The sequence below is a fragment of the Eleginops maclovinus genome, chromosome 4, assembly GCF_036324505.1.
Source record: "Eleginops maclovinus isolate JMC-PN-2008 ecotype Puerto Natales chromosome 4, JC_Emac_rtc_rv5, whole genome shotgun sequence".
Lineage (NCBI taxonomy): Eukaryota > Metazoa > Chordata > Actinopteri > Perciformes > Eleginopidae > Eleginops > Eleginops maclovinus.
This window is the reverse complement of record NC_086352.1, coordinates 25937033-25964976: the sequence shown is the minus strand read 5'-3', so window position 1 is coordinate 25964976 and position 27944 is coordinate 25937033. Positions and strand designations below refer to the sequence as shown.

General features: G+C 40.7%; 2 protein-coding genes across 3 annotated transcripts; one reads left to right on the top strand and one right to left on the bottom strand.

Annotated features, from left to right (window-relative positions):
- Nucleotides 1-4310: 4310 nt before the first annotated feature.
- On the bottom strand, nt 4311-21246 carry ttc17 (tetratricopeptide repeat domain 17). Its single transcript, XM_063882345.1, is given in 26 exon segments — nt 4311-5282; nt 5853-5996; nt 6089-6208; nt 6664-6747; nt 8069-8228; nt 8793-8913; nt 9018-9171; nt 9630-9697; nt 9700-9924; nt 10633-10752; nt 12362-12596; nt 13284-13508; nt 14007-14078; nt 14238-14394; nt 14545-14660; nt 15238-15390; nt 15566-15678; nt 16057-16217; nt 16732-16871; nt 17425-17572; nt 17739-17848; nt 18244-18375; nt 19603-19714; nt 19870-20039; nt 20339-20428; nt 21024-21246. Coding segments are annotated over 26 exon segments (3633 nt in total). The 5' UTR covers nt 21195-21246; the 3' UTR covers nt 4311-5150.
- Nucleotides 20451-27732, top strand: traf6 (TNF receptor-associated factor 6). Of its 2 annotated transcripts, none has more exons than XM_063882347.1 (8): nt 20451-21359; nt 22244-22569; nt 22732-22882; nt 23342-23500; nt 23602-23673; nt 24537-24614; nt 24717-25046; nt 25688-27732. In XM_063882347.1, the coding sequence occupies exons 2-8, from the start codon at nt 22244-22246 to the stop codon at nt 26291-26293; spliced, it is 1722 nt and encodes a 573-aa protein (XP_063738417.1). In that variant the 5' UTR covers nt 20451-21359; the 3' UTR covers nt 26294-27732. The 2 variants fall into 2 exon arrangements, with proteins under 2 accessions (XP_063738417.1, XP_063738416.1); XM_063882346.1 differs by having other exon boundaries at nt 20453-21456.
- The last annotated feature ends 212 nt before the right edge of the window (nt 27733-27944 follow it).

Below are 27944 nucleotides of genomic sequence, written 5' to 3'. Positions count from 1 at the left end.
TTCAGGGGAGCTAAAATAGTTATACTACAGCTTGATTGCTGCATAAACACATAATATTGTTATATCAAGCAGAATTCTATAAAATATAAATAATGTAAATTAATAATCTAAATAAGCTAAAATAGGGCTGCTACTACTACGCTGCTATGGACAGTCATTTGCACTACTGTACATATCTTTATATGTTGTAATATTTTCATCCTCATCCATTGTGACTTATTTTGTATATATTGTCTTTTATTTATGCATCTTAATGTGTGCACATATATATGTATATATATATATACATATATATGTGTGTCTTTCTTTGATTATGTATGTGTATGTATATATAGAAGTGGTTTACAGTTGTGCATGTATGTATATATATATACAGTGGTATGCAAAAGTTTGGGCACCCCTCTGAGATTTCATGACAATTTGCTTTTCCTTTATAATAGAAGATCACAGCAACAACATTTGTTTTCCTACAAAGATGTAGACGTTTTAGTGTTTTCCAGACCAAAATTCTTAGGGTAGCATTACATAGTTTTATTATAATAAAATAAAATGCAAAAAATGGGATGTGCAAAAGTTTGGGCACCCTTATAAATAGCATTCATTTCAACACCTGTACGGATTTATAGCTGACAGGTTGCTGCACAAAATTGCTTTGATTAGCTCATTAGACCTTCAATTACAAAGACAGGTGGAACCAATCATGAAAAAGGCTATTTAACATAGGTAATAGCTGGCTGTGCCTGGCCTAGGTTCTTTCTTAGGGAGTGGCAAGATGGGGACCTCAAAACAACTCTCCACTGACCTGAAAGCTAAGATAATCCAACATTATAAATTAGGAGAAGGGTACAAAAAATTATCTGACAGGTTTAAACTGTCTGTCTCCACAGTCAGAAACGTAGTTGTGAAATGGAAGGCCACAGGAACAGTCCGTGTGAAGGAAAGATGTGGTAGGCCGACAAAAATAGGGGAAAGGCACAGGCGAAGGATGGTGAAAATGGTCACAGAGAAGCCACAGACCACCTCCAGAGAACTACAACAACATCTGGCTGCTGATGGTGTAGTTGTTCACCGTTCCACAATCCAGCGTACTTTGCACCAGGAAGAGCTCATTGGAAGGGTGATGTGCAAAAAGCCTTTCCTGAGTGTTAATCACAAGAAGAGTCGCATGAGGTATGCAAAAGCACATCTGGACAAGCCAGAAGCATTTTGGAACAAAATACTGTGGTCAGATGAGACCAAGATTGAGTTATTTGGTCATAACATGAACAGGTATGCATGGCGAAAAAAACACACTGCATTCAATGAAAAGAACTTGTTGCCCACTGTAAAATTTGGTGGAGGATCTATCATGTTATGGGGCTGTGTGGCTAGCACAGGTACTGGAAAACTTGTTAAAGTTGAGGGCCACATGAATTCCTTACAGTACCAGGAGATTCTTGACAAGAATGTTCTAGAGTCAGTCACAAAGTTGAAGCTACGCCGGGGTTGGATTTTTCAGCAGGACAATGATCCTAAGCACCGATCAAAATCCACCAAGGAATTCATGCAGAAGCACAGGTACAATGTTCTGGAATGGCCATCCCAGTCCCCAGACCTTAACATCATTGAAAATGTATGGATTTATTTGAAGAAGGCTGTCCATGCACGGAGGCCAAGAAACCTGACTGAACTGGAGACGTTTTGTGTGGAAGAATGGGCCAAAATACCACCTGCCAGGCTTAAGGGACTTGTCTGTGGCTACAGGAGGCGTCTACAGGCCGTTATTGCAGCAAAAGGAGGCAATACTAAATATTAATGGAATTATTTCTTAGGGGTGCCCAAATTTATGCACATGCCTATTTTTGTTTGAATGCACATAAACATGTTTCTGTTTGACCAATAAAAGTTATTTCACTACTGAGATGTTTCTGTTACCATAAGGTATAACATATGTTAAAATGAAGTTGCTGCTTCAAAAGCTCAGCAAGTGACAAACTGATGCAGTGGTTTTCCTAAGGGGTGCCCAAACTTTTGCATACCACTGTATATATATATATATATATATAAAGACCACTTCAGCATTATCAGTGTCTCTGGTTTTATTATTTATAGGTATGTCTTTGAGTGAAATGTTTTTTTGTATTATTATTATTGTATTCTATACACCACTGACAATTTCTGTGTTAGAATTAAACAGACACTAGAATGGCTGACATCCACTGGAGATAAAGATTTAAGAAACGAAAGAAAGAAAAAAGAAAGATCATTCAAGGGATTTTTATATGTATTAATTCTATTATTTAAGTGTTTCACATGTTTTATAGACATCATGATGTATTTGCAGTGTCTTTATGGTGTGCCAACTCACATGCCTATTACATAACTCTTACTCCCCGGCCTAAGACGCCCCTGACGAATCCATTCACGCTTTGCTGCACATGAGCTATTTATATAGTGCACCCAAGACAGGGCTGTTCAAAAATACCACTCCAGTCAATTATTCATTGAGAAACATTCCAAAACAGAGCGGGGAGTGGGTTTCGGCTGCACAGGAATACACCAAGGAGGCTAACAATAAATAGCGTCCATTAGCAATGCAGCAGCGCGTTTGTCCTCAGCGGTAACCAATCTGTGGGAGAAGGGCGGGAAACGTGGAGCTGCAAATTTGCCCTCTCATATGTTGTGCTCGTATTTATAGGAGTGTGTGCATACACTTCAGCTCCTCTGCAACTATCTTCTTCCCTTACAGGTTTCTAAAAATAGCAGGCTGCACTGTGCTCGTGCCAGTTTTAGCTGTCGCAATTTAAGGGCAAAAAAAAATAAAAGGCAGCAGGGGAAAATAGTGCTGTTTCGCAAGGATACCATGTGGGTGCACCTCTTCGTGGACACTCTGTTCCAGCTTTGTTCTAAGGTGCACCAAGTTGCATCGGCACCATCATATTCAAATAAACAGCTTTGAACTGCAACATTTTCATTCATTTCCAATGCATTATTATGCTCTTTATAAAACAGGTCTACTAGAAGGTACAAGTAAGTTGATCTAAAAGAGTATTTCACACCTGCAGGACAAACACAGCAGTACTTTAAGGTAGGGATGATTATTCATAAACCTGCCATCACAGTTGTTGGTTTGCTTTAGTAACACACACATTTTGCCAAGTTCCTCCTCACTGCCGTGCTACCTAAAGTCTTAAATATTCTACTGTTAATATCATTATTTCAACATTGCTGTTGTGTTTCAATACAACATGCATGGTGCTTGTATCAACTGGCTGAGGGTTGATTCATTTAAACAAAAATGTTTTTAAAAAATTGCAAAACCCAGTGTGACCTACTGCAATGTTTCAGTACTTTTCAGTAAAATTATAATACTATTTTGACCCAACAAAAACTATCTATTCCAGGAGGTGGTGAAAACCATCAGAGTGTAATCTGTATTCTCTTCTTTCAAATAAAGAAAATGTGAGAACACTTTTGGCAATATTAATCAGCTATCACATGGACTGATGATGTGGCTGTCGATTGAAAATGCCAGATATTGGAACTTTGCTTTTGAATAAACTTGATAGAAGTTGAAGCCATCATCAGAGGTGGTAGGAGTACTCAGATGTTGTACTTAAGTGAAAGTAAAAGTCCTGCATGCAACTTTTCACTCAAGTAAAAGTACATACATATTAGGATCAAAATAAACTTGAAGTACAGAAAGTAAAAGTACTTATTCTGCAGATTGGTCCATTTAAGAATAATATATATATGATATGCATTAACGTGTTATCAAAGCTGGTGAAGGTGCAGCTAGTTTCAATGACTTAGGGTAGCTTGTGGATTTACTCCAGGTTTAACTAAAGTCTGATTTAAGTGTCGATTATATTTCAAATCATTCATCCAAATCTGTAAAGTAACTAAAGGTATAAAACAAATGTAGTGGAGTAAAAGTATACGATTAACCTCTGAATTTTAGTGGGGTAAAAGTAGAAAGTAGCAATAAATTGAAATACTCAAGCAAAGTACAAGTATCTCAAAATTGTACTTCAGTACAGTACTTGAGTTTGTGTACTTAGGTACTTCTCACCTCTGGCTATCAAACAGAAAGGGAGGGATAGTAGCAGCTGATGAGAGGTCGCCAGTGCCACCATTTGGCCGGTTTGAAAAATGTTAACTAAAAAAGGTTGCAGTGATGTTTATGACAACAGTGTCCACATTAAGGTTTTGAGTGTGGCTGTAAAGTGTTAATGGTGAAATGCTATAACTTCTACGATCTAATTTAAGCTTCAACGAGACAAAACACTTTATTTCCCAGAGAGAAAAGAAATGGACGCAGAGAAGTGAACTAATGAAATCCACACACTGCCTTTAATACTGTACATTAAATACAGATTCCACTTTATTATAGATGGTGAATAGTAAATCCTTTTTCTGTCTTATGATTGCCATAAGTTAGGAAGCAAATGTAATAGCATATTTCAGTTTCTCTCTTTTGTATTTAACTAACCTTGGAGCAAAATCAAAAGTTTGTCGGTCCCATATAAATAGGAATGATAATGAAATAAAAGTGCAAAAAAAAACTGAGAATTCCCATCCATTTTATGAAACAATTGAGGGCATATATCTTTCAACGCAAACTCCTATAACCTCTGAGTGTAGAGGCACATTCCTAACCATCTCCGCGAAAGATTGCAAAACATCTCATTTGAAATTTCCAATTAAGGTACATTTAAACATGTATATCATCATCCTTTAGAACCACCAAATACCAAAATGCTTAAATGTCATGTAAGCTTTCCAGCCAATTAACCCAGGATACAATCCGAATATTGAATTAAATGGAATTTGCAAACCGTATTTGATTTTATTTCCCCTTCATTTTTGCAAGTTAAGCAAACCTTAAAAAAAAAAGTCTGACAGTCATGACTTCATGACAAGTCCTGCATTTAGAAGTTGTGGGGCAAAGTTATCTACAGTTGTACTCAGTGACGTTCCAAAACCGAATTTTCTTTGGGGGGATAGAACCCAGATTCCACTGGGTATGAATATTGATACCTCACCTTTAACCACGTGAAGGTTTTTGGCACTTGTGTGCAGCTTATCTGTGGTTTTCAGATGAGTGTGTGTCCGTGTGAGTGTTATTATCATGACTGCGGGGTTCTCCTGTGATGGAACCGGTTCAGGGATCAGGGCTGCCGGCGTTCCCTCTTGGTGAGCAGGTAACACTGAATGGTTCTGAGTCGATCTTTGGCAGGGGCAAACTCTGGCTGCAGCTTCAGAGTAGACTCGTACCAGCGCATCGCTTTCTCAAACTCCTCCTGTTGTCAAGAAACACAAGAAACACGTCACCATGGGAATACATGAACTGCTTCATTAAAGGGGCCTCTACTGTGACATGTCTCCATGCTTTAATGTCCAAAAGGCTCTTTATTTCCCTCATACTGCCTGTGCTGCAGCACCTGTTTTCATCCTCTGTCTGAAACCAGAGTCCAGTCTTGCCCTGATTGGTTAGCTGGTCGGCTCTGATGTAGTTATTCAACTGCTTCGAGATGTCCCGCCCCTTAGGCTATCGTACAATCTGTAGGGGCTAACCAATGGACAACATCACTGCCTAATAACGTCACTATGTTGCAGAATGTAAACAAAGGACTAAAATCGGGGCGTTTCAGGGGGTAAGAAACTCTCTCTGGGGGGATTTTAGCCTTTGCAGACCATTTACATGCACACAAACTTATATAAACACACTACAGGAAAGGGAAAACCCCACAAGGCATAATAGGGTCCCTTTAATGTCTTGACTTGCTTTTCATTAGTTAAACTTGAAGTGCTGAGCAGAGGGTCACAAACAATGATCAGATGGTGACAGTAAACGTGCTTGCAGCCGCTACCATTGCTATGTAGACGTTGGCGAGGGTAAAGTGGTTCACGACAAAGTGTGGGGCGATTTCTACGGCCATGCGAGCGACCGTAAGAGCGTCGTCCCATAGCCGAGCGTTCTGGAAGATGTTGGCCAGGCTGATGAGGGGCACGTCCTGGTTCAAGATTTAAGAAGAACAAACATTATTATTGCATTATTTAAAAACAATCCTTTGTAATCCTGACCAACAGTTCATGTGCAACTTGCCTTCATGTGGTGGGGGGCGTAGTTGAGGGCCTGTCTCAGGCAGTCGATGGCTCTCTTGCCTTGACCTTTGACCCTCCAGTACAGCGCAGCCATGCTGGATAAAACCCATGATGTCTGATTCTGCACTCAGGGAAGACAAAGAGGGATGAATGAGCGATTTGAATCCACAGTAATTATTTGTTTGAGCGTGCTGGTAAGGTGTCATAACTGCAGGGTGTTACTACTAAATTATGCACAGCAATGACACTTCCTTCAAATCATTGCTTATGTTTTTTATGCAACTGCACTGCTACTTCTTTTCTGATAATTATAATGACAGCAATAACGCACAAATAATACACCTATTGTTCTGTTGCCTCTTAGCATATTTAACACATTGTACAGTGTCCTTGGGTGTCATGAAAGGCGCCTAAAATAAAATGTATTATTATTATTATTGAACATCTTAAGAAAAAACGTTGTTTCACAGGTTTCTGTAGTGAAAGTGCGGTGGTACAATCAGTTGGTATTCATGATGTCATGTGATCCATTATTTTAATAGTTTCTCTTTGACTGAGAGCTGAGCGAGCGCTTACCTTCTCCAGGACTTTAGCGATGCGTGTTCCCACCTGCTCAAAGGACTGAGGGGGGAACTTATCTTTGCCGAGGTTCTGCAGGACCTGCGGGTCAGGACAAGAGGAGACAGGTCAGGGCTTTAACAGAGACGTGGGGCTGTGGTAGGGCTGTGCAATTAATCAAATTTTGATTGTGATTCAGATTTTTGGGTCCAAGATCTCCAAACTAATATAATCGAGTTGAAACGATTAATTTGGCATTTTCTGTTGTCTATGGTAGGCCTAGAGATTTTCTGAAAGAGACGCGCATGCGCAATTCAGTCCCTCCCCCAAAGCATTCAACTGACCCTGCTGACTGGCTCTCAAAGCAGCTGTAAAGTGAAGGATGCGAGTTGTGTGTGTGGTGACCCGCAGTATTCAAAAAACAGCGCGAGTGGAAAATGGCAGAGGGAGGGCAGCCCCGTTTGATTGACAAAAAGGGTAGAACAAGTCCTCTTGTATGGGAACACTTTGGATTCCAAGAATCCGACGAGGCACAGCACCACACAATGTGCTACAAAGTCATATCTGCGCTCCTTGGCAACACCACAACCTTATTCAATCACCTCAAACTTAAGCACAAAGTCGCTCACGACGTATCAGTAAAGAAACAAAAAGACAAGGCCACAACCCCCACGACATCAACACAGGCGTCGATTTCAAACACACTGTATAATGCGACTCCCTATCCGTCAAGTTCAATACAAAAATGTTAGATTCAGAATGTTGTGTCAGTGCACTTAAACACGAGAAAGTTTATTTTGGATTAACATACGTTTTTCTATGTCTATTTGATTTTCTAAGTATATTTATTTTATTCATGAAAAGTTGCTGGATCATATTTGTACATTATTTTCGATTTCAACATTTTCTATTTTTTTTATTTGAACATTTTGTGTAGTAGGCTTATCTTTTTAAGGGGAATTTCTCAGTTACAGTGAGGTGGTTTTTGGAGAGACATTCTGAATAAATGCATTGTGTTTTCAAACTTAAAAAATAATCGTTTGAATAATCCTGATTTCAATATTGACCAAAATAATCGTGATTATGATTTTTTCCATAATCGAGCAGCCCTAGGCTGTGGTTATGAATATTATTTAATCATAGATGACTGTACAAATATTTTGTAATGATTGACAGTCAGATTATAGCATTGATTTTCCAACTGAGACTGATTGAGCATGCATCAGCTTCCCTGGTTGCATGTGCTTTAACCAATCACTGTCTTAGCCTTAGATATAAACTATAGTGTACCCTTCTGTTTACATTATTCTCATAAGCTTGTTATAATAAAGGCTATATATAAGTATCCCTGTAGCACTGACACTGAACATATGAAATATTTAACTAGGAGTCTGCATGTTTATTCGTGTAATCCTCAGCCTACCTCCCGCAGTTGGCTCTCTCCGGTGTAGTGGATGGCGGCGCGGTTGGCAACCCCTGCCAGGTGGTCGAGTGTGTGCATACTGGCAGCGAGGTTGGCGTTGCATAAAGGTTCAGCAGCTGGCTCCTGGAGCGCCGTGGCAAAGTCTATATGCTCTGTGATGCTGAAAGAGAGTCAAAATCAAACGTTAGACTTTAAACTGCATTAAGTGAGTTTTGGCTGCTGATATCTTTCCTGTCGTCCAAGACTATCACGAGGCAGCAAGGTTTTCTTTTCCCCCCTTAGATTACCTGTCCCTCTTAGCTTTCTAAATACTATTCATTTGCTATAAACAGAGCTGTCAATTTATCACGACTTTCTACATGATTATTGTGTCTAAAAGAATGAAGGCTGATTCATTAGTATAACTATATATATATACCATAGACTGCATATATAAATATAAATATCTTTGAAAAAATGTGAAGAAAAAACATTTGATTGTGCACCTTTCTTTGTCAGTCAATACCAGTATGTTGCTACACTCCTAGCTTAAAACCACTTTCACAGTACCAACGTGTATTTTAAAAGCTTTGTAGATTTTATTTTCAAGTTGTTCTTTGAGCAAAAAAAAAGGAACATTAAAGCTGTTACTCCAAAAACTGAAATTGCCAATATTACAGACGTTCACCGTTACATATATGAGATGAGAAGGTGACCAGGACCAGGAGAACAGTAAGAGTCTTACTCGATGTTCTTGGCAGAAACAGCTAGCCAGGTGCTAGCTACAGTGGTGAGGTCCACCCTGCGTGTCCGCTGGCACTCCTCTGGGCCCGGCCAGCCAAGACTTGTGTAGTCCCTCCAGCGACCTGTACAAAAACACAGAAAGACATGAAGACATCTCCCTCAGCTGGGTGAAGTCCAGACCTGGTGCTTTTTCTGTGTTCAAGCAGGTGAAAAAAAGAAATGGTACCTGAAGGGCCAGGCGATGGGATAGTCGGCCCGCTTATCTCCAAGACAGAGTGTCCTCCAGGCAGGGACTCCCCGATCTGGCCTTCATCAGAGATGGACACTCCCTCTGTCCCATCCACCTTAGCCTTTCTCACCCGCTTTACCTGGAAGGTGATCTGAGGAACATAAGGCATGTTCGGTTTGGTTACGCACACTTCGGTGGCATTAGGGCTGGGCAACATGTTCATATTATATTGTGATAGTAGACTTAATGTAGTCTTGGATTTATGATATACATTGTATATGACATTGTAACATCTAAAGTGTTGTTTTCTCCTGGAGTTAAAGGCTACAGTAAAGTGATGTTGTTTTTATTACCACACTGTTATAGCTATTTTAATATTTGCCTTTACTCACGTAGTCATTAAAAGGTTTTTGCTGATGATTATTTATCAAAATCTCATAGTGTAAATATGTTCTGAAAGCACCAATGTCGATATTGAGCTTTTTTGGTCAATAACAGTGATATTTGAATGTCTTTTTATCGCCCAGCCCTCATCAGTCAATCTCACACACTTTAGTGTTGACTCAGATATATTTGTATTTCTTCAAAATGACAGGAATGTATACTGACCCACTCAGCTCCCTCGTCATCCTCACAGTTCCCGAAGCAGGGCCCGCCGCCGGCACGGGCACCCATACGCGGTCATTTTTGAGCACCCGGATCCCTCGCAGGTCCCCCCGTTTCCCCCCAACATCCAGCGCTCCCTCAAAAGCCCCCATCAGGTCCTCCTTCAGCTGCCACTCCTCCTCCCCTTCCACCGCTCCACTGCCGAATGGGGTGGCCATGTTAGTGGTTGCTGAGGCGGAGGGAGGATCCCTCTGTTGACCCGCTGCTTCACCTGACCCGTTACTGTCCAGGATCACCTCTGAGGAGAGAAAGAAAACAGGGCGGGACGGAAGAATAGAATACGAGAAGTGTTGAGTCTGTCTTAGCAGCACTTAATAAATGGTTTGTGGAAGCAAATTAAACCAACCGTCATCTGAGAATGTGATATTCCATTTTGTTCAGTTAACTGCTGAGTCAATGGATAAAAACAGATTTGACCAAAACAGATCACATATTTCTGCCCTAAATGAATGGGATCTGGCTAAAAAGATTCAAAATTCAAAGGCTTTAATGTCTAGAAATGGCAATGAAAATCTTAAGTCCCCAACATTGCAACATAGTTATATAAGACATACAACAGATCATTTCAAATGAGGGTTTTTAGGGGATTTATTGTTTTTCACACTTTCCCAGTCAGACAATATGTAGTTAGAAACTAATAAAGGCCTTAAGACCAATGATTCTTATGATTCTGGTGTAAATAATCTACAACATCCACTTGTTTATGATCCCTTAGGAGATTCAAGAATTGAGAGAAACTAAGCAATCAAACTAACTTTTTTCCAAGCTTTGTTTGAGACAAGGCCCACAATCCCAGCATTTGAAAACCCCTGCCAAATATCTAATAGTTACTGTTGAAATAAATTGTGTAAAAAGCAAATAGGACTGTAAAGTTAGTTTGGATGCAGCATACATTTCTTTACTGTTTGATATTGCCACTGTTTGTGTCGTTCAATCATGTTCTTACTCTCAAAGAGCAAGGAGTCCTCTATGGCAGAGAGGGCGGGTGCATCCTGCTTCTCCTCACTGCCTTCCCACTCCTCCAGCTGAATGGCAAGGTCCTTTTCAGCCAGACAGGCAGCGCCCTCTGCAGCAACACAAGGGAAGGTATTAGATTAAACACAGGTGACAAAAAATACTGTTAAACGTATTCTTCAACAGTGTGTCTTATACATAGATATTCTAGTTCATAATAGCTAAATAATAACACATATTGAATATTCTGAAAACCCAACCAGTTGTTAAAGGAACAACTTCCACCTTTTTTTTTTTTTTTACATCACTCTGTAAATGAGCGATTTAGTGATTCAAACAGCTAGATCAGGAAAGTGTTTCTCTTCCTCGGGAACAATTCTCCCCTGAACAGAAAGTGATGCATTTTATATTCTGAGTCACACGAACTGTGTTTGTTTTCTTGGAACAAACAAACAAGTCCCTTCAGCTTCCTTTTCTCTACACTCTGGTGACTCCATTCACTGTCTCAATTTACTCTAGCAAAGCTTACATATTTTTAAACTTGGAAACTCTGATCATTGCCAGAAGAAATAGGATGTGTGCATTTCATCACTGGTTGTCCCATTCTTATAGGAGCCATTGGACACCCATGAAAACAGCTGACTAGATGCAAGCGACACGTTCTAACTTGTTAAATTGCGAAAATGCCGTTATTGTTGCGGGCCTGTGTGGCTCTCTTTGCCGCACAGGCATGTTTGTTTCAGTAGGTGGCCAGAGATGCCATATGGATATAACCATATTTAGCTCTGAAGCTTTTCGCCATATTCTATAACCAAAAACTCAGGTAGGGTATTTAGACCTATCAATGCAACAGGATCAAACGTGGGAGAAACTGCAACAGATTTACCATGAGAAATGTTGTGTACTTTTTTGTATATTTAAACCTTTGACCTATCTCGGAGTGCGAGTGTGTTGCATAAGTGCTTTTGTAGTAATATTTAGCTTTTGAGATAAAATATAGACCTTTCTAAATTTGGCATTAGCTATGTTCTGCTGTCTGAATTATTGAGAGGCAAAAAGTCTCTACTTTAAAGGCCATCGCTTCTCTCCCACTGATATGTAAAAAAAAAAAGTGCAGTCTAATTTCACATCACAAGCGCAACATGCTACTTGTTTTTCACAGCGTCTCTTGCAGCATTAAGGGAAACATGGGGGGGGGGGGGGGGGGGGGTTGTTTTTAAGACTGAAAAACTAGTGCAAACCATTTCCAGGCCCAAAGCACACAAGTGTAATTTAAGCCAATGGCATAATTCAAGCTAAATGTAGGGGCTGGCAGAGCTGGACAACTAAGAGAAACAAAACTATATTTGTTTATAATCTATAAGGCTTAGATTATAAGCCAATATAGTTTGGTAGGTTAGGTTTTGTGCTATATATGTTCTTGTTATCAAAACCATAACTTAAGATCATCAGCTTTTAACAAATGTCATCATCATTAAACAGTATTACTTATTATTATTAGTTTAGTCTGAGGCTAAAGGATATTTAGATATAAATAATAGGTTTACAAGTTACAAGTGCTAGCTCCATAACAGTGTCTTCATATCTTCAATCATATTACAGAAAAATGTTGAGGATTTGAAACTTCACCACAGTTCCCAGTTTGTCTGCTCTAACACCACACCTCGAAAAGAGGTCCAATAATAAAGAGAAGTAAATATGTCTGTGCTCGATTGACTCACGTGAGCAGGGCTGTCGGTGAGAGAGGTTGTAGAGGAAGGGGTAGAACTGCAGACAGCGCAGCAGAGGAAGGCTGGCGCGACACTGTTCACAGCCAGCGAAGGAGGAGGAGGAGGAGGAGGAAGAGGAAGAGGAGGAGGAAAGTGCCGTCACCAGGATGTGGCGGAACAAGGCCAGTGCGCCGGTCACATTGCCCTGAGCCAACTGTACGCTCACCATGCTGATCAGGGTGTGGGGCTGCAGATGGAAGCAAAACCAGACATGGGATCATTAGCTGCTGAGTAACGGGGAAAACTAACCCTCGATAGATTTTGGGAAAACATTTGGAGGCTGACTATCTGAACAGCAGTCCTATGCACTTAACCAGTTCCAGTTTTACACACTGTAACTTCAGTACTCTTTTGGTTTGATATGTGGAGAACCTGCAGGTTCATAGGTCTAAATTCATATTTACAAACCTGGAATGACCTGGAGATGATATATATTTTGAGTCATGGCTCACTTTTAAAGCGAGATGCCAAAAACAAAAGGTAAATTAAGCTGCAAAAAGAAAAATGTGCTGTGTCCGCTACGTTTGTTCATAATGTGGCACTCAATGAAGCTCTATTAGTAGTCAGGGTTTTTTCAAAACATTTTACATGTTTTTATTGTATTGCAGGTAAAGATTTTGGAGTATTTACGCTTTGTTTGAGATAATAATGGACTAAAATAAAACAGATACACAATTGCATCTCATTGCTCTGTGATTACTGCAGAATGTTTAAAAGCTTATTTGGCTATCCTGAATCACATAACACTAAAGTTATGTTTTACAATAACAGTTAAAGTACGCTACGTTGAAACCATGTGACTATTGTGGCAAAAAATACAAAGGAAACTCTGAGATGGTAAAAACCAGCAGGTAATGAAGCGATGAGCCTTTACCTCTGATGCATTGATAGCCATTGCTTGCTCCAGCAGGTTGTGCGCGTGGGTGGTCAAGCCGTGATGTAGCAGCAGGTTAGCGGCGTTGGTGAGGGGAACGTGGCGGTGGGAAGGTGGGGCTGAGCTCAACACTTGGCGCAAGCACTGCAGGGCACGGCTGCCGTTGCCTTTGGCGTGCCAGAATAGAGCTGCCTCATTGTGGATCTGCCAGCGGGGGACAGTGGCCTATGTGTGCAAACAAACTTCTGTTAGCTCTGGAAAGGAATGACTATTGTGAGCAGAGTGATTCAAGAGACTTTTCCTCAACTGCAGTTTGACTGAAAAGGGCAAAGTTGTCCGGCAAATATTTTAATGTACCAGTATTGGCTTAAATAAAGCTGATAAAAATCTGATCTGTTCTTTAGTAAACTCTTCTGTAACGTGTCCACTTCAGCCTGCTAGTGTTGCATCATTGCTCCCCTTCAGCCGGGGCAACATTTCGCTCCATATGCAAGATTAAATAAGAGTGAGTAAAGGTTAAAAATGATTTGGTTACACCGATGATTGACTCTGTTCTGACCCCTGGGTTGGCTGAATTCATGCAGTGGAATAAGGTGTTGCGTGTATCCAGAGGGCCCTCGCTGCCTGGTTAGCGGCGAGATCTGGACACCGGTAACACAGGGGAGAATCCGCACACCGTTCCTTTGCACTAACTCCCCCCAAAAAAGTGAAAAGCCTTCTTACTTCTTTCATAGCTTGAGCTATTCTGGAGCCAATCTGCTCCAGCGTCCATCCTCCACTACGTAGCTGCAGGATCTGTAATCACACATAGTGACGTTAATGATTGCATATTATTCTGGAGACATGCTGTACACAACATACAAATACAGAGTAGGGGCATATACCTTCTGGAAGCAAACGGTATGAATCCATCTCCTATTCAGGTCATGTACACACACACAAATAATGAGATACCTGGGAGGCAGAGGGATCTGGGAGCTTCTTTTCTTCCAAAGGCCAGTCTATTGAGGCAGGCAGGAGGGCTGGGTATGGTTGAGTAACGGGGCCACAGTTTGGCAGAGCTTCCGTCAGAGGAGGACTGCTGCTCCCATAGAGGAGAGTTGCCACTGGGCTGTGTATAAACAAACAAGGCATTTATTATGTGCAATGTTTTGATATGCAACTCTAAAAAGCATATGCTGATTCTTTTCAGTATTATTGGACTTTTTGAATATGATTTAAAAAAACACCCAAACAGCACAATCCTGGTGTGTGCACTGACCTGAGGCCCTGTGTTTCAGGGGACAGGTAGAAGGTGGGCAGCAGGTGAGCAGGGGGAACACTCGGGTACTCGTGAGCACAGTCGTTCCTCTGAGGCCACAGCATCCTCTGTATGTCCTAAACGAAATAAGCAATTAGCTCTCAATCTCTAAAGCAATGGTGGTTGACTACGGTTTGATTAAACGGACATTTATTTCATTATTTTAATATTCAGACAAACTATTTGGGGAGAAAACAACAAAAATGACTCCAAACAAAACAGTAAAGCAGAAAAAGATGTCGAAAACAAGTCAAATATGAAACTACACTCCCTACTTGACGGATGCAAACCTGCCATTCTGATCTGTATTTTTAATATTTGCCCTCTAAATTTCCATGGCTTTGTTATATTAAGTATGCAATGATTTGCTCTATGTTAAATCACTATAATGTTTTCTAATTCCCTGCAATTCGTCTTAAATACTTGCAAACTGTTCATATGCAAGACACAATGTGATCCAGCATTTCCCACAGTAGCAAAACCAGGTCTAGAGTGGTCTCTGAATTTGGTCTGGTGGGCATTAGCATTGCAGAGGTATCATTTGTCCTTTCAGTTTTGATTTGACAGCATACCCCGCCATCCTTGGGTTGCAAAAAAGGATTTTTTACAGAAACAAAAGCATAACGTTATATATAATAATGTTCTCGTTCTTGCCTGTGTGTAATCCTGACGGCTGCCCCAGAGAGCAGCGGCAGGGTCCTGGTCTCCGGACACGGAGGGGTGGAGCTGGGGGCTGGCTGCCGACTGGTTGGAGTTGCGCTCTGACACAAGCGCCACACTGGATGCCACTGACATCTCCTCCCCAAACTATGAACAAAGAGAGAAACTGAAAGAAACAGGTCTCACAGGTAATGCTGCTTTGTTTGTTAGCTTCCTTCAATAAATATCCACTGAAATTGACCAGGAAGGACACAGATTTTGGGTGTTATGGCTTTCTTTTAAAACTTACAAATCAAGTAAATTGTAGTATTAAAACACTCACTTGGACATAGTTGACCTGCTCAAACAGATCACCACGGTGATAGCGCACAGGCAGGTCAAAGGGGCAGTAGAGGCTGCGCTGCTGATGACCCAGCCGACACATTTGATGGTTCCCTGGAGAACACAACACAAACAATATTCAGGTGGTGCTCTACACTTCCATCTCAACAATATACATGAATATCAAAGCTAACAAATCTACTCAAACAGAAAGCTTGCTAACATTTGCCTCTCATGAGTCCCACACAGTCACATTTTTCTCTAAAGGCAGTAGTAAAGCATTACTGTCCCAAAAAGGATATATTTAACCACACTGCAGAGAAACTGTCAGCTTATTACATTTATTTGTCATAATTATGAACATATGCATTCTTAAATCACAGCAAAAGCAACTAGCTCTTCTGTAGTCTGCAAACTTTACTAAAAAAAACAAAAAGCTGATATGTCTTGCACACATTACATGCTCTCAGTTCTTTGTGCTTGGCATCTTACCAAGTTGGGCTTCTTTGGCCATCTGGGTCTCATGGATAATGTTGCGCAGGATCTGCTCTTCCTGCAGCAGCTTGTGTTTGTCCAGTGCCTCCTGCTGGCGAAGGTAGTGATCATGCTGCTTCTGGTACTCCTTCAGTTCATTCAGTGTGCGCTGCAGGGATCTAAAAATATAGTAAAAATGAAGAAGGGGGAAACAGGACAGGCATAACTGGGAACTAGATATTACAAAAACGATCATCTGACAACAAGAAGACATACAGTATGTCAATTATTGGTATCTGCACCAAATCCCCCCTGCATTCATGAGAAACTCTCTGCCAGCTCAGGGGATTTCATATTGTGACTGATACATAAACAAGTCTATGTGCAATAAAACTTCCCTATGTGAAAAAGTGTCTTGGTTTTACTTTCATCACTAAAAAATCCCTTACACTGAATAACACCCTTTTACTTTCTAAAAGAAGGTGAAGAGTCCCTAGAAGTCTGATCTGCTACCCAGCATAGAAGCTTGTTTATAAAGAATTGGTGAAAGAGAGAGGGAAAACAAAGAATGGCTTTTCCGATCCAACCCAAGATCAAACATTACTGGTACGCTGGAGGTTTGTTGTTGATGGTGCTTCACAGATGTTTGAAAATGTCTAGGTATCTTGTCTGTATATACGAGTGGTTGCTTACCTGTGCTGGGCTTCCAGGCGCTGCTCCAGCTTCTGCTGACAGAGCACGGCATGTTTCCTCCTCAGGGCCTGCTCGAAGCCTGGCTGGGCCTGCAGTGCCTGCTCGTAACACAGCACTGAGTGGTTGTACTCCCCGAGCATCTGGTCAGACAGCAGTAGGAGAGGACACAGACACAGACATGGATACAGCAGTGGTCAAACGCAGGTGATTTCAAGGCAGAGTCGTTAACAAATATTTGTATTAAGGTGTATTGGATGGCAATATGCTGTACCTATACATTGAGAACAGTGTCTTCTATACCAAATGTAAAACAAATAGCTGACTGCTGAAGTGTGGAACAGGAACCCTGAAACTCACCCACAGATGGTGAGATAGTAAAAAACCTTATCATTAAACATGCCACCACATCACACTACTGAGAGTTGCTGTAGCAATAGTTCCCGGAATGAAAGCACAGGAATGAGCACTAGATTAGTTAATAATCCATTTACATGGTAGACTTCAAAATCTGCAGACTATGTTGTTGTTTGAGCTTTTACTTTAACATATATGGAGCTTATGCAAGAGAGTGTGTTTGGAAGCAAAAGCTGTGATTCTGACAGCAAACTAAATGATTAAGTAATCAGATGGTAAGTCTGTGGGTTAAATACACAAATGAGTACTGCGGTGTAACATTTCTTCCCTCCGACTTACAGCATAAATGTTGCCTAAGGTGTAGTGGCTGGTGAAGAGATCTGAAGTAAGGTCCAGGGCAGCGTGGGCAAGAATAGCAGCGTCAGCTGAGAAATGGGCACGGTGCAGGATGTTGGCCATGTTGACCAGAGCTACATCCTTGTGCTCCCTGCAAGACCAACCACAACAAAACACAACACCACACCCACACAACACACACACACACACACACACACACACACACACACACACACACACACACACCAGTGAGGATATGAACACCTGTGAGCAGTCTCACACAATAAACTGTATACTGCTGCAGTGGCCTTCTGTACCTTGGGGAGAAATGCAGAGCACGAACCACACAGTCCACTGCCCTCTGGGGCTCGTTCTTCATGCGCCAGTAAAAAGCCGCCATGTTGTAAAGCACCCAGGATGAGGAGTTCTGCAACACACAATCATTAACATCTGCACAATCACACACACACCAACTATTTTCACTGCTTCAAAAGAACTGCCTGCTCAATCTATTGAATCTTTGCTTTTCCCAATGACTTGGCGCCATTCAAACATTTTCTGAAACACACATTTTTTTTTATAACCCTGACTGGGAGAAAGGAAAATTAATCTACAAGTATACAGTCAAACATGTACACAAATCCTAAAAATACATATCTTCTCCCCATTAGCATGTATGATGTATTGTCCAGGCTTTAACATTTTTAAAACATCTGAATCTAATCCTAGTTTCATACTAGTGTCTAATATCTCTTAAGGGGAGAACTAAGCCCATAATATTTGTATGGTTTAGCGAGTTAAAGTTGTGCAGACAGACCTTACCCTCAGTAAGCCTTGATGGATGCGATGGCCCACATCATCCACACTGCGACCCAGTTTATGAGACAATGAACTAAGAATGGGATCCTCCTTAGAAAGCAGTGGGGAGGTCAAGTTTTCCCTCTCCTGCACACCCTAGAATAGACAAAAGGGAAGTGAACTAAATTGAAACACGTGATCAGTCACACAAAGTTTCATCATCAACTGACAGCATGGCTAGCTGGAATTCTAGGAAAGTATTTAACTTCTATATAAACAGCAAACATGAAATGTCTCTGCAGCCTTATATAAATAAATGTGATTTCCTGGAGAGCTCCCACTGGACTGTTAATGTGAGGTAAGAAAATAGACAGGTTTGACTATGACTGTATTTAAATATAGAATTTGTTTATTGTTACTTTACCCAAAAATCCTCATTATTAGAAATGGTGTCTGACTTGAGCTCGACCTTAAGATACAATCAAGTTGTTTTCCTGATCCACAGACAAAGATAACAATAATTTGCATATCTCCCGAGCAGAGATCATATCTATTGCTATAAACGTACCAATAAAAGGTTTACATAATACCATTTAAACAACCTTATTAATAAACTGCAACGAACGCTTAGCTTTTTGTTCAGAAACACAGCCAGCTTATCTCTGAGCTCGTCTTTTTTTTTCTGGATTATTGGACTGTCAATTACTGACATTCAACATCCACTCAAGGCATTTGGCGTACATTTGCCATTAAGCTCGAAGGGTCAAAACTGAAGATAGTTTCAAAGGGCTTCCCTTTTTAGGAACTTCAGTCATAAATCGGCCAAGTCCTTGTCAGAATATGGTCTTATCTTTGGTGCTCTTGATCTATGTCCATGCCTAACTTGCTATAGTGACCGAATGGTGTTTCAGCAACCCTGTGCCACGCTGCTTTTACTGTTAGCAGATCACCGGTTGATAGGAAAAATATACAAAAGCCACCAATCAAAACACATTCAGAAACTTGTTTGATTATCATCCCATGTTACCAATGAAGGATTTAACTGTGAACGCATTTCGCATTTTCTGGTTGTAATTTATTTTCTCCTGTATGCCTGTGTTCTTACATAACATGAATAATCTCCCAGAGTAAACAGAGCGCTGCAGTAAAATGTCAGCTCGGCAAAATTAAAGGTTAAATACACTCCCAAAAGAATGCTATCATTTGATGAATAAAAATGGGAAAGATCTTTTTTTGAAACAAACCTCAAGTGCATCCCCGCCTTTAAAAGAGGTTTGAGTTGGCTTACTTTAATAACTAAACTTGGATGGTACTTATTATCAAAAGTCATTCCCATGTTGTTCCATTTTAAGCAAACTTTTGACAAGGTTGGCAACTACTCACCCTGAGATGCTGGAAAGCATGGATACTATATGGCAGTTCAAACACCTTCACACAGTCAGGCTTTTCTAGATCTGGAGGCAGAGCTGACCGAGAATCCACAAAATCTTCAGGACTATAGGAGAGCAGAAAAATCTCTTTAGAACAACAGTTTTATCACAATCATAGAGACACTAAACATACTTTTAATGATGCCCTAACCACTTTACAAAAAACATTGTAGAGATAATAAGCATGTCGGAATTACCAATTTTATTGAGAAGAGCTTACCTGATGTCTTTGCTTTCAAGGGAAATATAAGTGCCATCATAAAGGTCCAGGTCTCCCAGGGGAACCTTAGCCATAACACAGTCTGCATCCTCTTTGTAGTGTCTCTGTTCCAGCCCTGTGTCTCTATCCTCGTTCTCCTCAATGTGAATTTTTTGTGCCACGAGCTGCTTCTGCTCATAAAAACCAGCACAATCCATCAGGGGAATAGTAAGCAAACAAAATGAATACCTGACAGAATAAGTAATGGACACCAATAAATAAAGTGGTGATGGAAGGCAGTCAAGTTCGAAATAAGAGAATGCTCTTTTTCTCCGCACAGAATTGAGATATGGTTACCTCTATTATGCACACATTAATCTGAAAGCAATAAACAATGCTGATAGAGGAGATACTCAGAAAGCAAACTCAGAGAGAAACTCACTGAAAACATGTTTGCATATGAAACTGACAAAGTGAAACCCACACTCACCTCCAGCTTCTTAAGGTAGTTAACACGAGTCTCCTGCCTCATGAAGATCACAACGTCTAGTGGATGCTTCAGATTCAAAGGTGAGTCAACCTAAAAACGAAAGTGTGGTAAGAAGGGGCATATATTCAACACATTAATTCCCATGGTAAACAGGTTACCAGGTGGAATAATCCAGTCGAATCTGGTGCTATCGGGCAACGTTTGAAATACTCTATTCAGCTTTAATTCGAGATGCAACGTTAATATCGCAAACTCAGCCTTAACACATAGGCCTACACATTAACACGACCTTCCTCTCTGGATGAAGGAAAGACTTGGCTGACAGTTGTCACCAAAACAATGCCTTATCCGTGGCATAACAAATACAGGGTTAACAACGCGGACGTAATCATGAGCCTGTAATAAATTGGTCATCTTGACCTCAAACACCTAACGATAACGTCAGGTTTGTGGTAGCCAATGTAAGCTAACCGACTTAGCCAAACAACATATGTGTTACGCTACCTCCTAACTCTATGTAACCGAAGCTGGCATAATATTCTTATTTAGTTTAAATAAAATACTTAATGTACGTTGACAAACCACATAACAAAACGTTACAGTTAATGCTAATAAATATAGCTTTACAAGCTAGCCACCTAACGTTCGCGTTAGCAGGTCAATGAGATAGCGTTAACTGTCATACTTGTTGTTGTATTTTCCCATCCTCTGTGACAACCCAGTGGGTCGTAGCCCCTCCGGAGTCCACTATAAGTATGCAGAGAAAGATAAAAAGCTTCCCCTGGAATGACGTTTTTCGCGAATAGTTTAGACGACAGGGCAAAGACTCAGGACAGACTTTCCTGACGTCCGCCATTTTTCTGTCTCATTTTGCTCTGTGGCAACAGTGCTCAGCCTCCGGCCACCGGGCGGCGCTCTCGCTCACACCGGGCCAAAACTCAACAGGTTAACTTTGATGACGTCTGGAAAACAAAACAGGAAACTGTAGAAACGAAAGGTTCGAGACGTTTTCAAGGCAAAGGTGGGTGGAATGATATAAGAATAATATCTGCTTTCACAAATAGAGGCAGTACCTATCTACTGTTGATGCTGAAGAGGAGTCGTGTTTGCGGTATTCGGTCAGTATGTTTTCTTTGAATTGCTCTTTAGCGCAGTGATGTTCAAACGTGTAGTTCCGCATCCAGGGGCATGACTACTACATCAAGTGACAACATTGTTCATTGTGTTCAATTATATAATTGCTATGATACAGTGTGGAATAATCTGAGTGTTAGCTAAGGTGCCACTTAAGTAAGGGCCTTGATGACTTATGCCAACTCTTCAACTGTACCTCCCACTGAAGGTGCAGTTTCACCTGAGTTAAGAATGGATTTCCAACGCCAATGATTTGCTATTAAAATATATTACTAGATATTTGAGCTGCACTGTAATTGTGTTTAAAGTAGTCGGTTTGTTGAATCTGCATATTTGTATATTTCTCCACGTAAAAAATATAACGAGAAGAGGAAAAATATATTCATCTCAAGTTCAGATTTCAAAATGTAGGATTCAACATAAGTGTCAGTTAGTAGAGGAGGTTGATGGTGGGTAGTTTAAGGTAAGTCCTTTAGGATCCTGTGTCCCTTTTCTGTAACCCAATGGTTTATATTTCATCAAAGGATGGAAGATTTTGGTTTCTTGGGATTTTTAAGGAAATACACCCGCTGTTTCCTGCAGAGTTCAGCTGTTTCCTTGAGCTTAGGTGTTGCTCTTCCACACGTTTTTAGCCGTCTTGAAAGTCTTTTACTGTTGTAGTATACCTCCAATAGTTGCTGATGCAAAACATTCAACACTAACATACAATATAAGGCAGTATTTCTTTTGCCATTTCACCCTTTAATTGTCCATTTTTGTCTCACTTCACAGATGGCCTGCTGTGAAAGCAATAAGGGGAGTTTGGAGGAGGACAGCTATGATGTAGCTGTTGGTGAAGAGCTGTCCGGCTGCGCGTTGGCAATGCTAGAAAAGGAGCGAGAATCCATCCTCAGCCCTTCAGAGAGCCCTCGCACCTTCAGCAGTAGCCTCTCCGCTAGCCTTCAGGCTGCTGTCCCCCTCCAGGGTTATGATGTGGAGTTTGACCCACCCTTAGAGAGTAAATACGAATGCCCTATCTGCCTCATGGCTTTAAGGAATGCCATTCAAACACCCTGTGGTCACCGTTTCTGCAAGAACTGCATTGAGAAGTCTATTCGGTATGCTATTATGCAGCCCTCTAACAATAAATGTGCTCTAGGTACAGTGTGCCTAGAAAATGCAACATTTATACAATCCTGCTCAAATATGGAGCACCATGCAAAACCTGGTATTCTTTGTGCCTTTACCTAAATTATAAATGTTCTTCCTCTTGAAAAAAGTGATGCAGGACAGAGGTGCCCAGTGGACAATGAAAGGCTGTCAGAAGAGCAGTTGTTCCCAGATAACTTTGCCAAGCGGGAGATTCTGTCGCTAATGGTTCGCTGTTCAAACTCTGGCTGCGGCGACAGAATGGAGCTCCGACATTTAGAGGTGAGCATTGTAAAGTAAAACAGGCATCAGGGATTTCAAATGCAACCAAAAACATGAAAACGGATAATCTTGTAAAAACAAAATCAAGAATTTACACAATGAGAGCATAGTTCGCTTTGAATGATATGTACATCATAGTTATCACTTATATCTGTTTATTAACTCTTTCATAACATAAGTGTGGTCACTGATGGTTCCATCCATCACTACTTGAAATTAAACATAAAAAAATAACTGCCTCAAAAAATATGGTAATAGAAAACTGGCAAGAAGTAAGCTTCTCCCCCTGTCAGCACCAACATAGTCAGGACAGAAACTTCCTTTTAGCGGTTTTGGCATCTACAAAAAATGCGTTAGGTGCCAAATAAGAACAGAATTCTTCTCTACGTTTTGTGAACCACTGCTATTTTACTACACAATAACATTAACTTCATTGTTTCAATGTCTTTCTCCTCCCAGAAACATTTGGCGCAGTGTGAGTTTGCCACGGTGCCCTGCCCGCAGTGCCAGCAGTCTGTGAGGCAGAGCCAGCTCGAGGAGCACACGACTGTGGAGTGCAAGAGGAGGCCTGTGTCATGCCCAGATTGTGTGGCGTGCTTTGTTCACGAGGACAGAGAGGTAATGTGGACTCACTTATCTAATTGCTTAAAAAAAAAAACAGCTGCATTGTGTATCAGCCGGGATTAGTCTCCTTACAATCTGTTTTGGTTTATCATCAGCTTCATGAGCAGCAGTGTCCCTTTGCCAATGTGAAGTGCCAGTACTGTGAGATGGATCTCATCAGAGACCAGGTGAGCAATGCAATCACAAAATATGTGAAAATGCCTGTGGTGAATCCAAACACTGACAAAAGGTCAGCAAAGCATTTTTGAAGGAGATTATGACAGAATTCTTTATTTTTCAGATTTGAAAAATAAAGAATTCACATGAAACCTACTTGAAATTGTTATATTTTCAAAGTTTGAATAATAATTGGTGATATACTTCCAGGATAAGGGCACTGTAAATTACCGAACACAAGTTGCTATATTCAGAGAACCTTACCTTTGTTCCTTGCCTTGTTCTGAATGAGACAAGTAAGCAGTTAAAACTACCAAAGGTGAAAGTTGATTGGTTTTAAACAGTATTTGGAGAGTTGTTTTGAAAGTTCCAAAAAACAAGAAGGAAACTCATCTCTGATTCAATATTCACATAAATAAATCTGCTTTCAATTCTTCAAAATCACTTGTTACATTTTCACTATTTGGGTAAATTGTGCGGCTCATCCGTTCTGTACTTTTATTGTTATGCATTTTATATAATATTAAATATCCATAAAATATGTTACTTACTCAAGGGTGAACAGTTGAATGTTAAAAAGGGATCCCTTTTAAGAGAACTTCTTTTATCAGCAACTTCTCTTTTGTTAAACAATGTTTAACTGTCACACACCTAGTCACTTTGAATTTCACAGTTGATGTGGGCTTCCACCACTTTCTGCAGCAAGTGCCATTGATATAAATGTTTTTATGTTTAAGACAGGAAATGTTTGTTATTTATGTCTTTCGCCAAAAATATGCTATGATAACAATCAAATATTTATAAATAACTGACTTGTTGGAATCCTGATTTGAATCAATAGATCTAAATGAAGCTGATGTTGTTTGTGTTTCAGATTGAATCTCATTGTGATACAGATTGCCCAAAAGCACCCATCGCCTGTAACTTTAGCACCTTTGGATGTAAGGAAAGGGTAGGTGATCAAGTTTAAGTCATATACTCACTGTTGAAATGTTGAAAAACATCTTTGTTATTAGTCCCAGATGTCACAAAGAGACATTATTTGCCTGTGCAGATGCAGCGCCACAACCTGGCTCAACACATGCAGGAGTTCACTCAGATGCACATGCGCTACATGGCTGAGTTCCTGCGTGGCTTCAGCCTCAATGGCACCACACCCAAATCTCTGTGGACGCTAGGACCATCTGTTTCCTCCGATGATCAGGGAGCAGGAGCCGCAGCAGCAGTCTCAGCCTGCAGTGGGCCCCGAGGAGCTGCAGGCTGCAGCAGCAACTGCGCCCCGTCTCCGCCTACGGAGGAGGTGCAGAGGCTCAGGGAGATGGATGGACGATTGGTGAGGCAGGATCATCAGCTGCGGGAGCTCATCATCTTAAAAGAAACACAGGTGATTAATATCCTCGGGCCTAACAGTATATATGCTGTGTGTGCATGTTTTTATGTGTTTTCGTAAAATCTGTTTTCCCAATTTAGGATGAACCTTGCCTTGCTTCATGCCCCTGTTATGACTTTGAAATCTTATCTATTAGAAAGTACCAACATATAATAAGAACTTAAAGGAGATCAATGAATGTAACCTGTTTTCCAGATGGTTCAACAGAAATAACCATTGAGCAGACCGCCATGCTGCTATTTGCGCTGTACCCTTGTAAAGACAGCCCTGACATTTAGTTTCACGTGCAAAAATACAGTGATTGTGAGATGGATTCCCAAGACACAGGTGTCGTTGTGCCTAAATGCACCCTTTGTTGACGCAGATAGAGCTCTGGATCAGAATCAGAAATACTTCATTTACAGCAGCGAAATACAAAAAGGAGCATAACAAATATTTAGATCTAAAAATAAAAATGAGAAATATACAAATGTACAAATAGTGCAATGAAATGGAATATTAAACAAGTATAATGTAAATGTAGAAAGTGGAGCTATTATTGCTGCTCTGCTTATTGCTGCTCTGCTAACAGCTCATGCTCTTGTTAAAGACATGTCCGCTTTGGATTTGAAACTATTGTTCCTTCTCTTTTTCAGTCCGGTCAGCTTGCAGAGCTCAGGCGCAGAGTGTCGTCACTGGAGGAGACGGTGAAGGAGCTGGAGTCGCAGCAGTGTCACGGTATCTTCATCTGGCGCCTCAGAGGTTTCGCCGCCCTCCTGCGGAACCAAGAAGCAGGCTTGCCCGTGGTGGAGCACAGCCCCGCCTTCTACACCGGTCGCCCAGGCTACAAGCTGTGCCTGCGCCTACACTTGCAGGCCCCAAACGCCCCACGCTGCTCCAACTACATCTCCCTCTTCGTCCACACCATGCAAGGAACATTTGACGGGCAGCTGACGTGGCCATTCCAGGGAACCATCCGCCTCACCATCCTAGACCAGGGCCCTGAGGGTCAGCACCACACAGAGGTGATGGAGACTAAACCAGACCTGCAAGCCTTCCAGAAGCCCACCATTCAGCGCAACCCCAAAGGATTCGGCTACGTCACCTTCCTGCACCTGCAACAGCTGAGTCAGAGAGCCTTTGTTAAGGAGGACACTTTACTCATCCGCTGTGAAGTCACACCGCGTTTTGACAATGTGATTCACCGCGAGGGCCCCACGGTGCAGCCTAGAGGACCTGAGGCTGCAATCTCGAGGGACTAAAACGTAAAACTATAGTTAGGATGTCAGCGTGGTAGTTCTGCCGGTGTTTGAACACCACTTAGTTCGTATTAAATAACGCAAATGGTATGGTCACACATATTTACATTTTGGACACTGCAAGTATTTATTTGTTTGCCAATTCTTTTGTTCGAAAAAATATAAAGTACAAACCTTTTATTTTATATTTGAAATGTATGTTCTCACCCACAAGGTACCCACAGTCAGCGCACCTCATAAGTACACATTTTGTAGATAGGCAATTATGCTCAATCAGCTGAGGATGACCATCCACTCTTGTTCTAGCAGTTGGAAACGCACTGAATGTTGAAGATAACCCGTGGAGTTTTTGACCCGGCTGGCCCTCTGAGCATTTTATTCTATACACCATCTTCTTATAGACAGATATTTGAATGATGAGACAGACATTATTAATGACGGCAGAGGGTGGTAACAATACGTTGCCCCCTCAAGTCATTATAATATGATGATTTGTTATGGTGACCGCAGTTGGCACCTGTTTCATGTGGCATCAAAAGGAACATGTTTCCTCACCAAATGATTTAAAGGAATTGTAAAAATAAACATGTTGCTTATTAAGTGCCATGAATCCAAAAACATGGTAACCTAAAGAGCCTTTTTTATTCTGTTCATGCACATGGTGAACTTTTATTGGATTAGGTGGGGTACTATGTTGGAACAGGATCTCCATTTTTTATTTTAAACATATCTATATAGGGGAGTGTCATGTCAACTGGAAATGATCAAGCAGCACTTAAAGCAAAGAAACAAATCTGATATTTGGTAATGGGAGTAATGGAAAGTGTCTCGGTTATGTTCCAGCCAAGGATGAAAATGTACGTATAGGTGTTTGGAAACAATGCAAAAAAAAGTCTGCTTTGCAAAATAATTGTTGGCTAGGAAATGCCGTCACCACAACAGTTGGACAATAATGCACACAGTGTATATTGTGCTTGTAGAAAATCTCCACAGTGTATCATTGTAATGAATTGGAAAGGACATTTATATGTTTTCCAAATTCTGCATTTGATGCTTCACTACTTTTCACTGTACTGTTATAAGGCCCCACTGTGACATAGCAAGATAAAACAGTGAAAGCACCTTCTTCACTAGGAGTTTCTGCTAACCTGGTTTCAGCACCGGTGCATAACACAGTAAAGCTATGCTGTATGCTCACAAAGTTATTCATTTAGTTTTTGACAGACTTGCATTTTACACTGTAAGTTCTTACCGTATGAGACCTTAAATGAGTATTTGAGTAGACATAAATCCAACATAATTGTGTCAATATGCTGCCTGTATAGCCTTTCACATTTATTATTGTCTTTAATATATTGCGGTTTGTTTTTACATCTGCAGTATTGCATTGTTGTGATGTCATTCAAAATGATCTGACTATTAAATGATTTCTTTAATTTAAATGATTGAATGAGATATTGTTTGCTATGCATATTTAACATACGATCCAATACTGAAAAAGAAAGCTAAGCTTACCTAAATATATTTCATTTAATACTTTTTCTTTAATACAAAAAAATGTTATTCTTTTTTGCTGCACTCAGATTAAAATGTTTCCTATAAGAAGAATACCATTATCTTGTCTTAAAACAACATGAGGCAGTATAACTATTAA